Source organism: Stomoxys calcitrans, chromosome 2 (genome assembly GCF_963082655.1).
Source record: "Stomoxys calcitrans chromosome 2, idStoCalc2.1, whole genome shotgun sequence".
In the NCBI taxonomy this organism is placed as follows: Eukaryota; Metazoa; Arthropoda; class Insecta; order Diptera; family Muscidae; genus Stomoxys; species Stomoxys calcitrans.
The window spans coordinates 20,863,094-20,884,316 of NC_081553.1; the positions used below are offsets into that span (position 1 = coordinate 20,863,094).

At 41.8% G+C, this 21,223-nt stretch overlaps 1 protein-coding gene across 2 annotated transcripts in view; it reads right to left on the reverse strand.

Moving 5' to 3' along the window:
- Window positions 1-379: 379 nt before the first annotated feature.
- Window positions 380-21,223, reverse strand: part of LOC106094898 (probable muscarinic acetylcholine receptor gar-1) — a 164,126-nt gene continuing 143,282 nt past the window's right edge. The window contains exons 2-5 of one of the 2 annotated variants that reach the window (XM_059362861.1): window positions 6,524-6,745; window positions 6,003-6,421; window positions 1,517-3,238; window positions 380-1,387 (exon numbers count right to left, since the gene is read on the reverse strand). In XM_059362861.1, the coding sequence (XP_059218844.1) occupies window positions 408-1,387; window positions 1,517-3,238; window positions 6,003-6,421; window positions 6,524-6,633 (3,231 nt within the window). In that variant the 5' untranslated portion in view covers window positions 6,634-6,745 and the 3' untranslated portion in view covers window positions 380-407. Of the gene's footprint in view, window positions 3,239-6,002; window positions 6,422-6,523; window positions 6,746-21,223 lie in introns of both variants that reach the window. The other variant, XM_059362860.1, reaches the window with a different exon arrangement.

Below are 21,223 nucleotides of genomic sequence, written 5' to 3' on the forward strand. Positions count from 1 at the left end.
GTCAAATTCTCTTAAATGTTACTGAACTTCATTTATAACTGTTATGCTGACTTCAGTATCATCCTACGTTGGGCGCCAGTTGCTACACAGCTCTTTTATGTTAAGCGCCTAAGGAAAACTTATGAAATCCTAAGAAATTTCAAACAAAACTCGAAATAAGAAACTTTTTCTTTTTCCTCAATGTTCGACCCATGCATGTGCCACTACATGCACACATACATACACACATATGATTAAATTTAAGTTTTAGGTAAGCATGTTTGGGTAGTTGGAAGATATGTGTAAAGAAGTATTTAGAAGCAGAAGGGTCATGGACTTGTACTTAAACGCGTGTGTGTTTATTCGTATGGCTGTGTGGGCGAGTGTGTGTGTGTGTGTGGGTGTGTGTCTGTTAACAAAAGGCCTACTTAAGTCATGTGCCAATCTCCTTTAAGTATCCTGGTAAATGTCTTTTTAAATTGCTGATTGGCCAGGGCATAACAAAATGGATTCATGGGACTGTTGGCATAACACAGGAAATACGAAAACATGTACAGGTGTTCATTGGTACACGGTGGATCACGGCAGAAACCCTCGACGAGGGCCAACACATGATACGGTGTCCAGCAGGCCACAAAGCAGCCCAAAATAAAGGAGATGGTGCGAAAGGCTTTGCGTGCCCTATTCTCCGATTTGGATTTTTGCCTACCCACACCTATGACCAGGGGTATGGTGGCCTTTTTACTTTTGAAATGTTTGCTGATGGAGTGCATAAAGTCTCGCTTGCTGGACGAGCGACTACTGCTCGAAGTCTGCTGATGCTGCAGCTGATGATGGGATTTCTTTTGCAGTTTCAGCGAGCTAGACTGCCGCTGGGGTGCGGGTGGTGGTTGTGTTGAGGGATTCGTTTGGTTGTGACTGGTTGAGCCGGAACTTGTACCCGATGTGGAAGCCATTTTATTGGTGGTGGTGGTATCCGAGGTTTCTCGCTCATCGATTTTGTCCAAACTCTTTGAGGTCATCACCGGCGGAGGTCGATGAGGCAGCGTAGACGACAACGACGTTGCTTGTGAAGTGCAGGTGTTGGTGTTTGTGGTCGTCAATGTCGTCGCCGTCGCTGACATCCCTGTTGTGTTTGTTGTTGTTGTGGCCGCTTTGGCCACTGTGCTAACAACCTGTTGCTTATTGCCTTGTGTCCTTAAAGCTGATGCTGATGTATTGGTGTTGTTGTTGGTGTTTGTTGTAAGGTTGACACCATTCCTTGTAGCCACTGCCGTCGCCGCCGCCGTCGCCATCTGTTGCCCCTTGGAGCTGTATTGCAGCAGCACGCCATCGGCACTGCTGTGGCGCGGAAATAACATGACATCAATGCAGCTCTCCCGACGCTCCTTATCAAAATCCTCCAGACCTGTATAGGAGACAAGTAAATGTTTTTCAATTTCAATATCATTCGCAAGGGGTGCTTCAACACTGTGGGAGGGGGGAGCAAAATAAATATCTGTTGTGGTGGATTGGAGATGGGGGGCGCCATCATCACCTTGTGAGGCAGGTGCACAGCTATTTGCCACTGCTTTGGTGGGGACTCTGGAAGTGGTGGTGTTGGGGTTAATGGTTGTGGGATTTTGAGCAACTTTTTGCAAAGCTTGACTTAACAAAGTTGGGCTGCTGACAATTTGATTGGCATTCAACTGCGGACTGCCGGCACTTGTGAGTTTTGTGGTTGTTGTTGTTGATGTTGTTGAGGGATGGGTTGGCTGTTGCTTGCTGAGCTGCAGCTGAAAGGAGTTTTGATAATTTGCGGAAGTGGGTGGGGTCATGGCTATGGAACTCTCATCCATGAAACGTAACTCCGAATTATTGGCCATCACATCGTAGGTGTTGAGCTGCAATTCACTGTTGCTGCTGGGATTATCCGAGCCATCCGAGAACAGGGAGCTGGACTGAAATGGTTCGGGAGGAGGTAAAATGGCATGCACCAGTCCCACTTGAATTTGGTCGCGCGGCACCACAATGGGGGCCAAGTTGACGGGGGAAAGTGGAGACTCATCATTGGGGGGTGCTTTGGGTGTGGAGGGTTGCGAGGAGGTTTTCAGTGCAGCAGCTGCTGCTGTTTGCGTTTCCGAACCACGTTCGGTTTCGACAATTTGCGACAAAGTGGCACATGAGGTCCTTTTCGATTTGTCCATGGGTGGCGGGCGACTGATCTCCTCCTTGCTTTGCGCCCTCTCCATACCCCTGTGACTGGAGGGATGGGGAGAGCTGGCGCCTGAGGATAAGGCCACGGCTTCTGTGGATTTGGAGGTGGGGGTACACAAACCTTTGGAGCGTGTTGCCAGTAGCGCCGCCTGGGCCCCGAAAACGAGCCCTATGGAAGACCGTTTGCGTAAGTTCGACATTTTCTGTTGGTTGATTAGCTGCTGGGCCTGATTCACCGAACTCTCCTCGTCCGAATCGAAGGCAGGGCTGCTGGAGCGCTCCGACTTCTCCACCTCGCCCGAATCGGTTTTGGAGCCCTTGTTATTGTTGCCCTTGGCAAGGCCATCGGAAATGCGTCGTTGTTCCTCGGGACCATCGGTAAGGGTGCCATTGATAATATCGGCCGCCTGGGCCAAGGGATTGGCCTGGCCCGAGCCACTGTAGCGCTTACCGCCTCCCACGCCCCCCGCTTGATCACAGCCTGTATTGTCCTCCATGTCGACTTTGGTTTTGAGAATTTTCTCCTCTATGGCCCCTATGCCGGCCGCATGGCCCGCCATGCCGGACATGGCTCCCGCACTGAGGGCCACCATTGATTGCATTTTGCGTTGTTTGGCTTCGCTGCGCTTTTGCATTTCATAGGCCGTCTTATAGATGCCACCATACAAAACGAACAGCACTATCAGCGTTGTCCAATAATAGCCAATGATGAGGGCCGTATTAAAGACGGGATCCTTAAGGAATTGCACAGCACACTGACCCGGCAGCAGATCACGTTTGCCCGTAAAATGTTCCCAACCAAAGATGGAGATGAAGAACAGCAGTGCAGGTATTATCCAGGTGATGGTGACCATGTAGATGACTCTCCTTTTGGTGCGCCAGCTGCGATATTTAGCTGCTATTTTAACCGAACAATAGCGATCGATGGTTATCAGCAACACTGTGTACTGGGAGACCAGGCACACTGTGTAGTCCACCGAAAGCCATAGGTCGCAGAGCAAGGGTCCCAGATCCCAATAGCCCATGAGTACATAGACTGTGTAGAAGGGCATGGAGACGGTTCCTGAAATGAAATGGAATATCAAAGAGGTAATTGATGGGAGGGTTAAATAGACCATTAGCAAGCTTTAAATATGTATGTATCAGTCGGATAGACGAAATAAGAAGGACCGACTTACAGGTGGACAGGGAATAGGCATTCATGAAGATGGACAGACGTGCGGGTGGGCAGACATACGAACAGACAGACTGATGGGCATACATGCTGATGTATGGGAATACAGATGGACAAACATATAGATGGACAGACATACATATGGACAGATCTTTAGATGGACAGTCATTCAGATGGACAGATAAACAGATGGACAGATAAACAGACGGAGCGACACCCAAAAGGAGAGACAGACGTACGGGTGGGCAGACATACGAACATACAGATTGATGGGCATACATGCTGATGTATGGGAATACAGATGGACAAACATATAGACGGACAGACATACAGATGGACAGACATACAAATGGACAGACATTCAGATGGGCAGATAAACAGATTAACACATGGAGCGACACACAAAAGCAGAGTCAAACAGGTGGTTTGACATATAGACAGACGTATAGATGTACATCCAGATGGACAGATATATGGATAGGTAGATAGATGGACAGACTGATGGGCATACTTTCAGAAGGACAAACATACAGATGGGGAGACAGACAAATGGACATGGATTGAGATCCAGATAGGCAGGTGGACAGACAGGCTGATGCAGATGGACAGATATGTAGATGGACAGATATACAGTCTGACAGTTATATAGATGGGCAGGCGGACAGACAGATTGATTGGCATACATGCAGATGAACAGACATACAGACATTTAGATGTACAGACATACCGAAGGATTGACTCAAAGATAGACGGACATACAGATGGACCGACATACCAATAGGAAGATAGACAGACAAACAGACAGTTGGACAGACATACAGATGGGTAGATAGACGGACAAGTTGGCTGATGGGTATACATGTACATGAATGGAAATACAGACATACAGAAGGACAGACAAACAGATGGACAGATATTCTGATGAACAGATATTCTGATGAACAGATATTCTGATGAACAGATATTCTGATGAACAGATATTCTGATGAACAGATATTCTGATGAACAGATATTCTGATGAACAGATATTCTGATGAACAGATATTCTGATGAACAGATATTCTGATGAACAGATAAACTGATAGAACGACACACAAAAGGAAATACATACAGATGGTTTGACATAAAGGCGGACAGACATACAGATTCACAGACATGCATATGGACAGACATACATATGGACAGACATACATATGGACAGACATTCAGATAGGTAGATGGACAGACACTGATAGGCATACATGCAGGCATACACAGATGGACAGATATACAGATGGCTAGCCATACAAATGGGGAGTCAGACGGAAGGAGAGACTTATGGACATCCAGATGGACAGACATACGGATAGGACGATAGACAGACAAACAGACTGATGGGCATACATGCAGATGAACAGACATAAAGACAGATTGAAAGAGAAACAAATAGACCTATATAGAAATGTAAAGATATACAAATGGTTTGACATATAGAAGGACAGATATACAGATAAGCGGATATACAGACCGACTGATAGACATATTTGTAGGTGGACAGACATCCAGATTGGCAGACATCAAAATGGGTAGGCAGATTGGTGGGAATACATGCAGATGGACAGACATACAGGTGGACTGACATACAAATAGAAAGACATACAGGTGGATTGACATGAGGACGGATAAACATACAAATTGACAGGCATACAGATGGACAAACAAGCTGATGGGCATATGTGCAGATGGACCCACTACAGGTGAACACATATGCAGATGGACAGAGAGACGGACTGGAAAGATGGAAAAACAGACAAAAAGACAGGTTGACAGACAGGCAGAGATATTGATGAACAGACAGACAAACCCGACTGACAAAACTGACGAATAAACAGTTTGACAGACTGATGAGCATATATGCAGAATGACAGATAGGCCGACATAAAAATCGAAAGACATACAGACATAAAAATTGACAGTCATACAGATGGGCAGACAGACTAAAGGGCATACGATTACATGCAGGTGGATAGACATAGGGATGAACTCTTATACAGATGGGTAGAGAGACGAACTGGACAGACAGATGAACCGACAGTCAGACATATTGATGGACAGCCAGACAAACCAATGGAAGGAAAAACTCATGTAAAGACTGAAGAATAGTCAGTTTGGCAAACGGAATGGACAGATAGATTGACAGATAGACATACAGCCAGCCAGACAGACAAACAGATAAACAGAGGGAAAGACAGACAAACAGTTTAACAGACGGAAAAATTGATTGCCCGTAAGACTGTCTATGGGTTAGACTAACAGACAGACAGATACAAATAGTCTTTCTGTCTGTTTATATTGGGTTGCCCAAAAAGTAATTACGGATTTTTCTTGTGACTCTGTAATTGCATTCTTTCTTCTGTCAGTTATCAGCTGTTACTTTTAGCTTGCTTTAGAAAAAAGTGTAAAAAAAGTATATTTCATTAAAGTTCATTCTAAATTTTATTAAAAATGCATTTACTTTCTTTTAAAAAATCCGCAATTACTTTTTGGGCAACCCAATATATGTCTTTTGTTGTTACATGGCTTGACCCAAGAAAATGATACTCGAATCAAGCCTCCCAAGCAATGACATTCAAAATAATCCCCCTTTCATCCCCCATCTCCCTAAAATACCTACCTATCAGCATATCCGTGGCTGCCAACGAAGCTATGAAATAATTGCTAGGCTGTCTTATATTCCGATCCACTATAAAGGCCAACAATACCAAAATATTGCCTCCCACCGTCAAGATAATGCAAATCGCTAGGCACACTGCTATGGCTATGGTCTGCCACAGTTCAAAGGGAGGCAACACCAGGGCGGGACCTTCACTCTCATTGCCGTCATTGCCATAGACACTTGTACTATTCGTGGTGCCATTTACAAATGCTGCTAATCTCTGCAAATCATCACTCGTCCATAAATTCAACTCTCCATTTTCTCCAATAAAAGGTCGATAGAGTTGTGCCGCTTTTAGCAGTCGCTTGCATTCGTTTGGTTCCACAAAACGATTGTAAATGGATTTGCAGAGATTTTCTCGTTCCTTTTTAAGGCGCCTAGATGGAGGGGGAAAAAAAGAGCAAAATGATGAAAATGTTTAGAAAAGAGGATTATTTTTTTTTTTATTTCTTCTGCAATAGCATTTTAAGAAATTTTACCATTGTGTTATGAAATCAGGTTTTATTGAGTATATCGAATCGGTTTTATTATCGATTTCCGTGGAGGATAACTCAAAATCCTCCATGTCACTGGAAGGTCTCATTGTCATTATTCCCTAACAGCAGTTACAGCAAATGCACAGAGTTTCAACTAATGTAGGCCATGGAAAGTTCTGGATAATTTCATCTTCAATGGTTGCTGATTAAATGCCATGTAATATCCTGAAAGTAAAGGAAAAATAAAAAAAAATTATTTCTTGGAAAAAAAAAACAATAAAAATAATACTGACGTAGTAGAATAGTTTTTTGAATATCAATTTCATGGTATTTTGGAAGGGCTTTCTTGTCTTGGCATGTTTTTTTTTTGATTTAGCGCCCATATTAATTTAAGGTTTAGTACCCATAAAAGGCATAAGTATCACCCGTTTTTCATGAAATTTGCTACGTTGAGTTGTATACGACCCTACCTAGGCATATGAGGAGGGTGATGAGATGTGGAAGCATTTCGTATGTCATTGCCCGTCTTTCACTGTTAACTTATGTGGTGACACAATACCAGACTTGAGCCATTTTAGGGACACTGACTGGAGCCTCATAGAAGTCACTGTGTCAAATTTCAGTGAAATCGGATTATAAATGTGCCTTTTATGGGGCCAAGACTTTAAATCGAGAGATCGGTTTATATGACAGCTATAACCAACTCTGAAACGATCTGGGCCAAATTGAAGAGGGCTGTCGAAGGTCCTAACACAACACACTGTCTCATTTTGGCGAAATCAGACAATAAATGTGCCTTTTATGGGCCCAAAGCCTTACATCGAGAGATCGGTCTATATGGCAGCTATATCCTAATCGGAACCGATCTGGCCCAAATTGAAGAAGAATGTCGACTGGCCTAACACATATCACTATCCCAAATTTCAGCAAAATGGTGCAATAAATTTGGCTTTTATGGGCCTAAGACCCGAAATCGGCGGATCGGTCTATATGACAGCTATATCCAAATCCAGACCGATCTTAGCCAAATTGAAGAAGAATGTCGAAGGGCCTAACACAACTCACTGTTCCAAATGTCGGTGAAATCGGACAATAAATGCGTCTTTTATGGGCCCAAGACCCTAAATCGGCGGATCGGTCTATATAGCAGCTATATCCAAATCTGGACCGATCTGAGCCAAATTGAAGAACGATGTCGAAGGGCTTAGCACAACTCACTTTCTCAAATTTCGGCGAAATCGGACAATAAATGCGCCTTTTATGGCCCCAAAACCTTAAATGGAGAGATCGGTCTACATGGCAGCTATATCCAAATCTGAACCGATCTTGGCCAAATTGAAGAAGAATGTCGAAGGGCCTAACACAACTCACTGTCCCAAATTTCGGCGACATCGGACAATAAAGGCGACTTTTATGGGCTCAACGCCTTAAATCGAGAGATCGGTCTATATGGCAGCTATATCCAAATCTGGACCGATCTGAGCCAAATTGAAAAACGATATCGAAGGGCCTAGCACAACTCACTTTCTCAAATTTCGGCGAAATCGGACAATAAATGCGCCTTTTATGGCCCCAAAACCTTAAATGGAGAGATCGGTCTACATGGCAGCTATATCCAAATCTGAACCGATCTGTGCCATAGTGCAGGAATATGTCGAGTGGCTTAATTTAACTTACTCTCCCAAATTTCGGCGACATCGGACAAAAAAGGCGACTTTTATGGGCCCAAAGCCTTAAATCGAGGGATCGGTCTATATTGGCGGCTATACCCAAATCTGGCCCAAATTGAAAAAGAATGTCGACTGGCCTAACACATATCACTGTCCCAAATTTCAGCAAAATGGGCTAATAAATGTGACTTTTATGGGCCTAAGACCCGAAATCGGCAAATCGGTCTATATGGTAGCTATATCCAAATCTGGACCGATCTGGTCCAAATTGAAGAACGATGTCGAAGGGCCTAGCACAACTCACTTTCTCAAATTTCGGCGAAATCGGACAATAAATGCGCCTTTTATGGACCCAAAACCTTAAATCGAGAGGTTGGTCTATATGGCAGCTATATTCAAATCTGGACCGATCTGAGCCAAATTGAAGAAGAATGTCGACAGGCCTAACACATCTCACTGTCCTAAATTTCAGCAAAATGGGGTAATAAATGTGGCTTTTATGGGCCTAAGAGCCGAAATCGGCGGATCGGTCTATATGGGGGCTATATCAAGATATAGTCCAATATAGCCCATCTACGAACTTAACCTGCTTATGAACAAAAAAAAAAAAAAAAGAATCTGTGCAAAGTCTCAGCTCAATTTATTAAAGTCAGTTGGAAGTCATGAGGGAAATCATTGTTAAAAATTTTAACCCAAGGGGATGAAAAGTGCGCCCTCTATAGGTGCAATGTATCTTATATAGGACACATTATATATACATTGCCTTATATATAGGACACATTCGGTGTCGGATCGCTTATTTTTGTTAAATTTTTCAAAAAAATAGGAACTTTGCCGATAGTACGATATCAACAGGAAAAATATCAATCGATATTTAGTCAAAAAATAAAATATCGATAGTATCGATAATGCCATCGATATTTTGCCAGCTCTACTTAGTTTACATATTTTATACATATTCACCATATGATGGGGGTATCCTAACTTCGCTATTTCGTTTGTAACATCTCGAAATATTGATCTAAGACTTCATCGTCTTTACATTTTTAATCGATGTAGTCATGTCCGTCCATGCGGCTGTCTGTAGAAATCACGCTATCTTTCGAAGGCGTAAAGCTAGGTGCTTGAAATGTAGCATAAATACTTCTTATTAGGTCGGTTGGAATTGTAAATGGTCCATGTTTTGGTTTAGCTGCCATATAAACCGATCTTGGATCTTGGATGCGCCCGCTAGAGGGCGCAATTCTTATCCGATTTGGCTAAAATTTTGCATGAGGTGATTTGTTCAGACTTCCAACAACTGCTTCAAGTATGGTTGAAATTGATGTGCTTCGTTTGTTTGTTTGTCTGTTCCGTATAGACTCAAAAACGGCTGAACCGATTTCCAAGAAATTTTCACAGATGGTAGAGTTTGAGTTCCCGGTGAAAATAGGGTTCCACATTTGTTGATATTTGAAGGGGGCGGACCCTTCCCTCATACCTCCATTTTCAAAAACGCCAGATCTCGGAGATGGGTGCATCGATTTAACGAAATTTTGCTTGTCACCTTATGGTACCTCAAAAACACAAAATTGATATAAAATGTTGTGGTGAAATATCCTGGGGGGACGCCCCATCCTAAAACCCCCCCTAACGGACATGTTTACCGATTGGGACAATATGCGTATCAAATGAAAGGTATTTAAGAGTAGATTACGAACTTGGCATAAAAATGACCCCCTTAGTATCGGGGGATCCCCCACCCCAAAAACAACATCCAACAGGACACTTGTACAGGTTTCGGCAATATGGGTATCAAATGAAAGGTATTTAATAGTAGACTACAAATCTGATATAAAAATTTATTATTTAGTGTTTGAGGGGCCTTCCCCATCCCCCAAAATCCCCAGCAGGACATATTTACCGATTGGACAATATGGGTATCAAATGAAAGGGGTTTGAAAGTTGAGTGCACATACGTTATAAGAATTTGGTATAAAGGTGTCTACGGGGCCTCCCCAACCCCAAAAACTCTCAAAACGGGCATTAATGTCCAACGTCACCAAATGGGTATAAAATGAAAGGTTTTTAGGATTTAACGATAAATTTGGTATACACATCTGAAAAAGACCTTGGTAGGTATTTAGGTATTTAGTAGGTGGACCGGTCACCTACTAAATACCTTTCAATTAGACTGTAGATCTATCAGTTTTGATTGCCACTACGGCGTGGATTTCTTTAAAATCAAGCCTTTAATAGCGTTTGACAACGCTACCAGTATCAGGAAATATGATGAACATACATTTTGTTCACTTTGAGGTGTTTGAGTTCGCCAACAAAAGACGGTAGCAATTTTTCAGTAAAATCTAACGCAATCACACTATTGAACACAACAGAATTTGTAAAAAATATAAGGAACACATCGAAATAGCCATTTCCGACCCTATAAAGTATACATATTCTAGATCGTCGTAAAAATCTAAGACGTTCTAGCCATGTCCGCCCGTCTGTCTGTTGAAATCACGCTACAGCCTTTAAAAATAAAGATATTAAACTGAAACTTTGCACAGATTCTCTTTTTTTTGTCAATAAGCAGGTTAAGTTTCAAGATGGGCTATATCGGACTATATCTTGATATAGCCCCCATATAGACCGATCCGTCGATTTAGGGTCTTAGGTCCATGGAAACCATATTTATTATCCGATTTTGCTGAAATTTGGGTCAGTGAGTTGTGTTAGGCCAGACGATAACCTTCTTCAATTTGGCCCTGATCGGTTCAGATTTGGATATAGTTGCCATATAGACCGATCCGCCGATTTAGGGTGTTAGGTCCATGAAAGCCATATTTATTAACCGATTTTGCTAAAATTTGGGTCAGTGAGTTGTGTTCGGCCAGACGATATCCTTCTTCAATTTGGCCCTAATCGGATTTGGATATAGCTGCCATATAGACCGATCTCTCGATTTAAGGTCTTGGGCCCATCAAAGGCGCATTTATTGTCCGATGTCGCCAAAATTTGGGACAGTGAGTTGTGTTAAGACCTCCGACATCCTTCTTCAATTTGGCCCTAATCGGATTTGGATATAGCTGCCATATAGACCGATCTCTCGATTTAAGGTCTTGGGCCCATAAAAGGCTTATTTATTGTCCGATGTCGCCGAAATTTGGGACAGTGAGTTGTGTAAGGACCTTCGATATCCTTCTTAAATTTGGCCCAGATCGGTTCAGATTTGAATATAGCTGCCATATAGACCGATCTCTCGATTTAAGGTCTTGGGCCCATAAAAGGCTTATTTATTGTCCGATGTTGCCGAAATTTGGGACACTGAGTTGTGTTAGGGCCTTCGATATCCTTCTTTAATTTGGCTCAGATCGCTCCATATTTGGATATAGCTGCCATATAGACCGATCTCTCGATTTAAGGTTTTGGGCTCATAAAAGACACATTTATTGTCCGATATCGACAAAATTTTGGTCGGTGAGTTGTGTTAGGCTACTCGACATCCTTTTGCAGTTTGGCCCAGATTGGTTCAGATTTGGATTTAGCTGCCATATAGACCGATCTCTCGATTAAAGGTCTTATGCCCATAAAATGCCCATTTTTTGTCCGATGTCGCCGAAGTTTGGGACAGTGAGTTGTGTTAAGACCTTCGATATCCTTCTTCAATTTAGCCCAGATCGGTTCAGATTGGAATATAGCGGCCATATAGACCGATCTCTCGACTTAAAGTCTTGACCCCATAAAATGCGCATTTATAAGCCGATTTCGCTTAAATTTGACACAGTGACTTATGTAAGGCTTTTCGACTTCCGTGTCGTATATGGTTCAGATCGATCGATATTTGGATATAGCTACCAAAAAGACCCATATTTTGTTCAACAATGACTTGTACTTATTAGACCACTCAATCTCCGTGCCGAATTTGATCCAGATCGGAGCATATTTTAATATAGCTGATATGGGGGCATAAATTATGCATTTTTCACCGGACTATGACGAAAGGTGGTTTACATATATACCCGAGGGGGAGGGTATCCAAAGTTCGGCCTGGCCGAACTTAACACCTTTTTACTTGCACCCTTTAATACTCTCTTGATGCTCTTATCATCTGACTTAAGTTCTTTCTGGAAATTTACTTCCTTGGCCATTTTGCACTGAGCTGCACTTTGCTGCTCATCTTCATTATTAAGGCAATTTAGCAATTTGATCAGTGACCAGAAATGCCAATAACTGAGTTATTCAATAAATTCGTTTCGAAGCTTGGGATCGTCTTAATAATTTTAAACAACTTTCCACTAAATTGCCCCATAATTTAATGTAGTCCTCGCTTAACAAGCCATTCTGTCTTGCAACATACTTGAGTGGGCCTACATGACGGCTGAGATGAGTAAAAGGAAAATGTAATGGGGCGGGGGAGCAAAACCTTGATGTTGTTTATTTGATTTGAAAGTAAAATGCACTTTCCTTAGTCAAGAAGGTTTTCTTCATTTTCTTGTTCGTGCTCTTCTTCTGCTCTTCCTGTTTTTGTTTTTCTCTAAAGTTGTTGTTGTTATGCTTGTTGTTAAGTTGAAATTATGTCTGGTTTCGAAGGTGTTTCCAGGCAGAGAGGCAGCCGGGCAGACAGACAAACCAACCATAAACCTCAAAGTCTCTCCAAGTATTCCCAAGATAAAGATGTCGGATGTTATATTGAGTCTGCCTATGCAAGTGGCAGCAAAAGCTGTTGCAGCATAGCAGAAGGCCATTTGAAGGATACAGAGACAGCCACAGATGCTGATGCTGATGTTGGGTGGAGTATTGGGTTGGGGGAAAGAACCCATGGTAACTGTTGCATTTCCTTTGCGCGCGTTTATTTTGTGAAGTCTCTTACAAGCAAAGGACTAAAATGTGGAATCTGGAGCACAGACGAACACCAACAAACGCGCATTACATTAAGAGGAAAAAAAGTTTACGAATTGCAAATTTCATTAAACTTAAAAAAAATTCCCGGTACTTGTTGTTTCTTTGTTTTTGTTTTTCCCCATTGCAGATGTTGATCAACAAGAGATATTAGGGTGTATTGGGGTTTTTGCTAAATCAAGAATATCCTTGAAATTTGATTTAAACACATAATTTGGAAGAACATTGATTTTTGCCGCAAGTAAAAACAGAATTTTGTGTTTCAAAGAATATGTTTAAGATAATTGGAAACAATTATTTGTAGGATTATGTTGCAATAATGTTGTCATTTGTGAAGCGTAGTTATTACAGTTGGAACATATTTGCTCCAAATATGATACGGATTGTTTAATAACTCATCTGAAAACATCTGCTGAGGTCCATAAAAATTGGTTCGGAATAAGATATAGCTCCCACTTTGTAATTATAGGGCCCGATTTTTGCCTTTCCTTAGGGTTTTTTTATGTGCTGACTCCCATTGGCTCGTTGCTGTGCGAAACACCTTAGTCTAGAAGTTTACAAGGCTAATTATCTAAGTTTATTACCCCACAAGTGTCACCAACACTAGGAGGGGAACACACTGCTGCCAATTTTTTCTCATGACCTCGGCGGGATTCGAACCCAGGCGTTCAGCGTCAGAGGCAGACATGGCAACATCTGAGCTACTCTGGCCCCCCCAGACAGATGGTACCGAATATTTATTCGCGATATGTACTGCAGTTTCGAAGACCGCGTAGATATTTTTGAGGTTGGGTTGTCCCCTTAGGAGGACACCGTAGCGCAGAGGTGGGCATGTCCGCCTATGACGCTGAACGTGAATTGGAGTCCTGACGAGAACATTAAAAACAAGTAAAAGTGTGCTAAGTTCGGCCGGGCCGAATCTTATATACCCTCCACCATGGATCGCATTTGTCGAGTTCTTTTCCCGGCATCTCTTCTTAGGCAAAAAAGAATATAAGAAAAGAGTTGCTCTGCTATTAAAACGATATCAAGATATGGTCCGGTTCGGACCACAATTAAATTATATGTTGGAGACCTGTGTAAAATTTCAGCCAAATCGTATAAGAATTGCACCCATTGGGGCTCACGAAGTAAAATAGGGAGAACGATTTATATGGGATCTGTATCGGGCTATAGACCGATTCAGACCATAATAAACAAGTTTGTTGATGGTCATGAGAGGATCCGTCGTACAAAATTTCAGGCAAATCGGATAATAATTGCGACCTCTAGGGGTCAAGAAGTCAAGATCCCAGATCGGTTTATATGGCAGCTATATCAGGTTATGAACCGATTTGAACCTTATTTGACACAGTTGTTGAAAGTAAAAATAAAATACGTCATGCAAAATTTCAGCCAAATCGAATAGGAATTGCGCCCTCTAAAAGCTCAAGAAGTCAAATCCCCAGATCTGTTTATATGACAGCTATATCAGGTTATGCACCGATTTGAACCATACTTGGCACAGTTGTTGGATATCATAACGAAATACTTCGTGCAAAAATTCATTCAAATCGGATAAGAATTGTGCCCTCTAGAGGCTCAAGAAGTCAAGACCCAAGATCGGTTTATATGGCAGCTATATCAGGTTATGGACCGATTTAAACCATACTTGGCACAGTTGTTGGGTATCATAACAAAACAAGTCGTGCGAAATTCCATTCCATTCGGATCAGAATTGCGCCCTCTAGAGGCTCAAGAAGTCAAGACCCAAGATCGGTTTATATGGCAGATTTATCAGGTTATGGGCCGATTTGAACCGTACTTGGCACAGTTGTTGGATATAATAACAAAACACGTCGTACAAAATTTCATTTCAATCGGATAAGAATTGCGCACTCTAGAGGCTCAAGAAGTCAAGACCCAAGATCGGTTTATATGGCAGCTATATCAGGTTATGGACCGATTTAAACCATACTTGGCATAGTTGTTGGATGTCATAACAAAACACGTCGTGCAAAATTTCATCCGAATCGGATAAGAATTGCGCACTCTAGAGGCTCAAGAAGTCAAGACCCAAGATCGGTTTATATGACAGCTATATCAAAACATGGACCGATATGGCCCATTTAGAATACCAACTGACCTACACTAATAAGAAGTATTTGTGCAAAATTTCAAGCGGCTAGCTTTACTCCTTCGAAAATTAGCGTGCTTTCGACAGACAAACGGTCGGACGGACAGACAGACGGACAGATGGACGGACGGACAGACGGACGGACACGGCTAGATCGACATAAAATGTCACGACGATCAAGAATATAAATACTTTATGGGGTCTCAGACGAATATTTCGTCTGATACCCTCCACCCCATCTTATGGTGGAGGGTATAAAAATTCAGTTATGGCCTGGTAATGCTGGCAACTGTTATGAGAAACTTTGCCATGTAAAAAAGAAGGCCACCGTAGCGCAGAAATTAGCATGTCCGCCTGTTACGCTGAACGCCTGGGTTCGAATCCTGGCGAGAACATCAGAAAAAATTTTCAACTGTGGTTATCCCCTCCTAATGCTGGCGACATTTGTGAGGTACTATGCCATGTTAAAACTACTCACCAAAGAGGTGTAGCACTGCGGCACGCCGTTCGGACTCGGCTATAAAAAGGAGGCCCCTTATCACTAAGCTTAAACTTGAATCCGGCTGCACTCAGTGATATGTGAGAAGTTCCTTAGTGGAATGTTCATGAGCAAATTTGCATATGCATGCCATGTAAAAACTTCTCCTCAAAGAGGTGTCGCACTGCGGCACGCCGCACAGTGGGAGAAAATCGAAAAAAACTAGAAAAAAATATGTTATTTGAAAACGGATGAAGATTACTATTTGAAATTTGAAAAGGTGAGAGCTGAGGTGTTATCAAGATCATGCGTAAAATATCAAGCCCTGTAGGTCCTCTTGGCATTTCGAAAAATTGTTCGGTCTGCCAAATCTTTATTTGTGGTTCGATTTTCAAAATTTTTTGCTGGATAGTGCTTAAAGATCCCTACGCGTTGTTTTACTTGCAAATTGAATATCTTTTTATTGAATAATCTGACGTGGATACTTTTTGCGACGAAGTCGTGGTAAATTTCGCCATTAATCTAAATCATGTATAACAAGTAAAAATACGTGGATACACACCACCATGGAAAATTAACCATCCTCATTTATGACAACTCCACTACCACATCCACAGTATTATGCAAACGGGGGCTGGTCTGGATCATGTTTGATTTAAGTCCCGATAACTCTTTTACAAGTCACTGTTTCAGCGAAATCGGGCAACACATTCGATTTTTATGGGATTAAGACTCTAAATTGGAAACTCGGTCTATATGGCTGCTATATGCATAGGGAGTCTGATCTGGACCATATTTGAGTCGGATGTTGGGAGGTATAATACAAGTCACTGAGTGAAATTCCAGCAAAATCGAGTAATAATTGTGGCTTTTATGGGTTCTAGACCCTTAATCGACAGATCGGTCTATATGGCAGCTATATCAGAATGAAGACAGATTTGAACCATATTTGAGTCGGATATCAGTAGGCTTGAAACCACTCACTATTTAACCTTTCAGCGAAATCGGATAGTAATTACGACTCTTATGGGTTCCAGACCCTTTATCAGCAGATCGGTCTATATGGAAGCTATATCTATATATAGTTCGATCTGAGCCATATATAAGTCAGATGTCGGGAGGTTTAAAAAATCTCACTGGTTCAAATTTGAGCGAAATCGGGTATTAAATAAAGCTTTTATGGGCTTCAGACCCATTATCTGGAGATCGGTCTATATGCAGCTATACCTAAATATAGTCCGATTTGAGCCATGTTTGGGTCAGATGTCGGGAGGCTTAAAATAACCCACTGTTTCAAATTTGAGCGAAATCGGTTAAAAAGTAAAGCTTTCATGGGTTTCAGACCCTTTATCGGCAGATCGTTCGATATGGCAGCTATATCTAAATATAGTCCGATCTGGACTATATGCAGGTCAGATATCAGGAAGCTTAAATTAACCCTCTGTTTCAAGTTTGAGCGAAATCGGGTATTAAATAAAGCTTTTATGGGCTTCGGACCCTTTATCGGGAGATCGGTCTATATGGCAGCTATATCTTAATAAAGTCCGATCTAAACCATATTTGGGTCAAATGTCGGGAGGATTAAAATAACACACTGTTTCAAATTTGAGCGCCATCGGGTATTAAATAAAGCTTTTATGGGCTTCAGAACCTTTATCGGGAGATCGTTCTATATGGCAGCTATGTCCAAATATATTCCGATCGGGCCCATATTTAGGTCGGATATCGCGAAACTTAAAATAACCAACTGTTTTGTATTTCAGCAAAATCGGATAAAAAATAAAGTTTTTGTGGTACCTTTTTCTGCAGATCGGTCTATATAGCAGCTATATCCAAATATGGTCCGATTTGGCCCGTTCAAGAACTTAACCAGCGTGCATCAAAAAGACGTATCTGTGCCAAATTTCAGATCAATATCTCAATTTTTGAAGGCTCTAGAGTGATTACAACAGACGGACGGACAGACACACGGACATCGTTAAATCGTCTTAGAATTTTACGACGATCCGAAATAAACATGCTTTATGGGGTTGGAAATTGATATGTCGATGTGTTGCAAACGGAATGATTTAATGAATATACCCCCTATCCTATGGTGGTGGGTATAAATATGAGAATCGAACCACGAATGCCTTCGTAAGTTGCAAACTACAAAGCCAACCTTGGTCAAAGTTTCAACAACCAAAACTGAAAACTCGTATATCCCCGCTATCAGTGCGTACTCAAGCAAACAGAAAAAAGTTTGGACAAGTAAGGGGTAGCTAAGTTCGGCCGGGCCGAATCTTATATACCCTCCACCATGGATCTCATTTGTCGACTTCTATACGCGGTATCTCTTTGTAGGCAAACAAAGAATATTGAATAAGAACTGTTATGCTATTGGAGCTATATCAAGTTATAGTCCGATTCGGACGATAAATGAATGCTGAACATTGTAGAAGTCATGGGGTAGTATTTCAGTCCATTCGGATAAGAATTGCGCCTTGTAGGGGCTCAAGAAGCAAAGTCGGAAGATCGGTTTATATGGGAGCTGTATCAAGCTATTAATCGATTCACACCATATTAGACACGTATGTTGAAGGTCATGAGAGAAGCCGTTGTACGAAATTTCAGCCAAATCGGATGAGAATTGCGCCCTCTAGAGGCTCAAGAAGTCAAGACCCCAGATCGGTTTATATGACAGCTATATCAGGTTATGTAGCGAATTGCGCCATACTTAACACAGTCATTGGAAGTCATAATAGAACATCTTATGAAAAATTTCACCCAAATCGGACGAGAATTGCGCCCTCTACAGGCTCAAGAAATCAAGATCCAAGATCGGTTTATATGACAGCTATATCAGATTATAAACCGAATCATACTTAACACAGTTGTTGGAAGTGATACCAAAACACTACGTGCAAAATTTCAGTCAAATCGGACGAGAATTGCGCCCTCTGGAGGGTCAAGAATTCAAGATCCAAGATCGATTTATATGGCAGCTATATCAAACTATGAAACAATTTGGCCCATTTACAATCTCATCCGACCTACACTAATAAAAAGTATTTGTGCGAAATTTCAAAAGCCTAGCTTTACTCCTTCGAAAGTTAGCGTGCTTTAGACAGACAGACGGACGGACGGACGGACGGACATGGCTAGATCGACTAAAAATGACATGACGATCAAGAATATATATAATTTATGGGGTCTCAGACGCATATTTCGAGGTGTTACAAACAGAATGACGAAATTAGTATACCCCCATCCTATGGTGGAGGGTAAAAATAGGACCACTAATGAAGATTTGGCAGGGATAGGAATTTTCAAGCACTATGCAGCAAAAACAAGTAAAAAGGCGTTAAGTTCGGCTGGGCCGAACTTTGGATACCCACCACCTCGGGTATATATGTAAACCACTTTTCATCAAAATCCAGTGAAAATTGCATAACTTATGTCACATAGCAGTTATATCGAAATATGATCCGATTTGTACCAAATAGCAAAATTTTGGTCGTTTTAGTAGATACATCTAAAACTAAACCGATCTGAACCATATACAAAATGGATGTCGAAAAGCCTAACATAATTCAATGCGTCAAATTTCAGTTAAATTCGCCTTTTTTGGGGCCAAGACTTTAAATCGAGATATCGGTCTATATGCAAATCTTGGTTGACCTAGACCAGATATATGTGTAGGAGCTTAACTTAACTCTCTGTCCACAATTTGGCAACATCGCATAATAAATGCGCCTTTTATGGGCCTAAAACATTAAATCGAGGGATCGGTCTATATGGCATCTATATTCAAATCTGGACCGATCTGAGTGAAATTGAAGGAGGATGTCGAAGGGCCTAACACAACTCACTGTCCCAAATTGCGGCGACATCTGACAATAAATGCGGTTTTTATTGCCCCAAAACCTCAAATCAAGGGATCGGTCTATATGGCAGCTATATCCAAATCTGAACCGATCTGAGCCAAATAGAAGAAAGATGTCGAGGGGCCTAACACAACTCACTGTCCCAAATTTCAGCAAAATCGGATAATAAATGTGGCTTTTATGGGCCTTAGACCCTAAATCGGAGGATCGGTCTATAAGGCAGCTATATCCAAATCTAGACCGATCTGAGCCAAATTAACGAAGGACATCGAAGGGTCTAAGACAACGCACTGCCCCAAATTTCAGCAACATCGGATAATAAATGTGGCTTTAAGGGGCTTAGACCCTAAATCTGAGAATCGGTCTATATGGCAGCTATATCCAAATCTGGACCGATCTGGGCCAACTTAACGAAGGACATCGAAGGGTCTAAGACAACTCACTGTCCCAAATTTCAGCAAAATCGGATAATAAATGAAGCTTTTATGGGCCTAAGACCCTAAATCGGAGAATCAGTCTATATGGCAGCTATATCCAAATCTCTACCGATATGGGCCAAATTGACAAAGGACATCGAAGGGTCTAACACAACTCACTGCCATAAGTTGCAGCAAAATCGGATAATAAATGTGGCTTTAAGGGGCTTAGACCCTAAATCTGAGAATGGGTCTATATGGAATCTATATCCAAATCTGGACCGATCTGAGTGAAATTGAAGGAGTTGTGTTAGGCCACAACTCACTGACCCAAATTGCGGCGACATCTGACAAAAAATGCCGTTTTTATTGCCCCAAAACCTAAAACCGAGAGATCGGTCTATATGGCAGCTATATCGAAATCTGAACTGATCTGAGTGAAATCGAAGGAGGATGTCGAAGGGCCTAACACAACTCACTGTCCCAAATTTCAGCAAAATCGGATAATAAATAAGGATTTTATGGGCCTAAGACCCTAAATCGGAGGACCGGTCTATATTGCAGCTATATCCAAATCTGAACCGATCTGAGCCAAATTGAAGAAGGATGTCGAAGGGTCTAGCACAACTCACTGAACAAAATCGGATAATAGATGTGGATTTTATGGGCTTAAGACCCTAAATCGGAGGATCGGTCTATATGGCAGCTATATCCAAATCTGGACCGATCTGAGCCAAATTGGCCAAGGATGTTGAAGGGCCTAACACAACTCACTATCCCAAATTTCAGCAAAATCTGATAATATATGTGGCTTTTATGGGCCTAAGACCCTAAATCGGAGAATCGGTCTATATGGCAGCTATATCCAAATGTGAACCGATCTGGGCCAAATTAACGAAGGACATCGAGAGTCTAAGACAACTCACTGTCCCAAATTTCAACAAAATCGGATAATAAATGAGGCTTTTATGGGCCTAAGACCCTAAATCGGAGAATCGGTCTATATGGCAGCTATTTCCAAATCTAAACCGATCTGGACCAAATTGACGAAGAATGTCGAAGGGTCTAAGACAACTCAATGTCCCAAATTTCAGCAAAATCGGATAATAAATGTGGCTTTTATGGACCTTAGACCCTACATCGGAGGATCGGTCTATATGGCAGCTATATCCAAATCTGGACCGATCTGTCCCAAATTAACGAAGGATGTCGAAGGGCCTAGCACATCTCACTGTCCCAAATTTCAGCAAAATCGTTTAATAAATGTGGCTTTTAT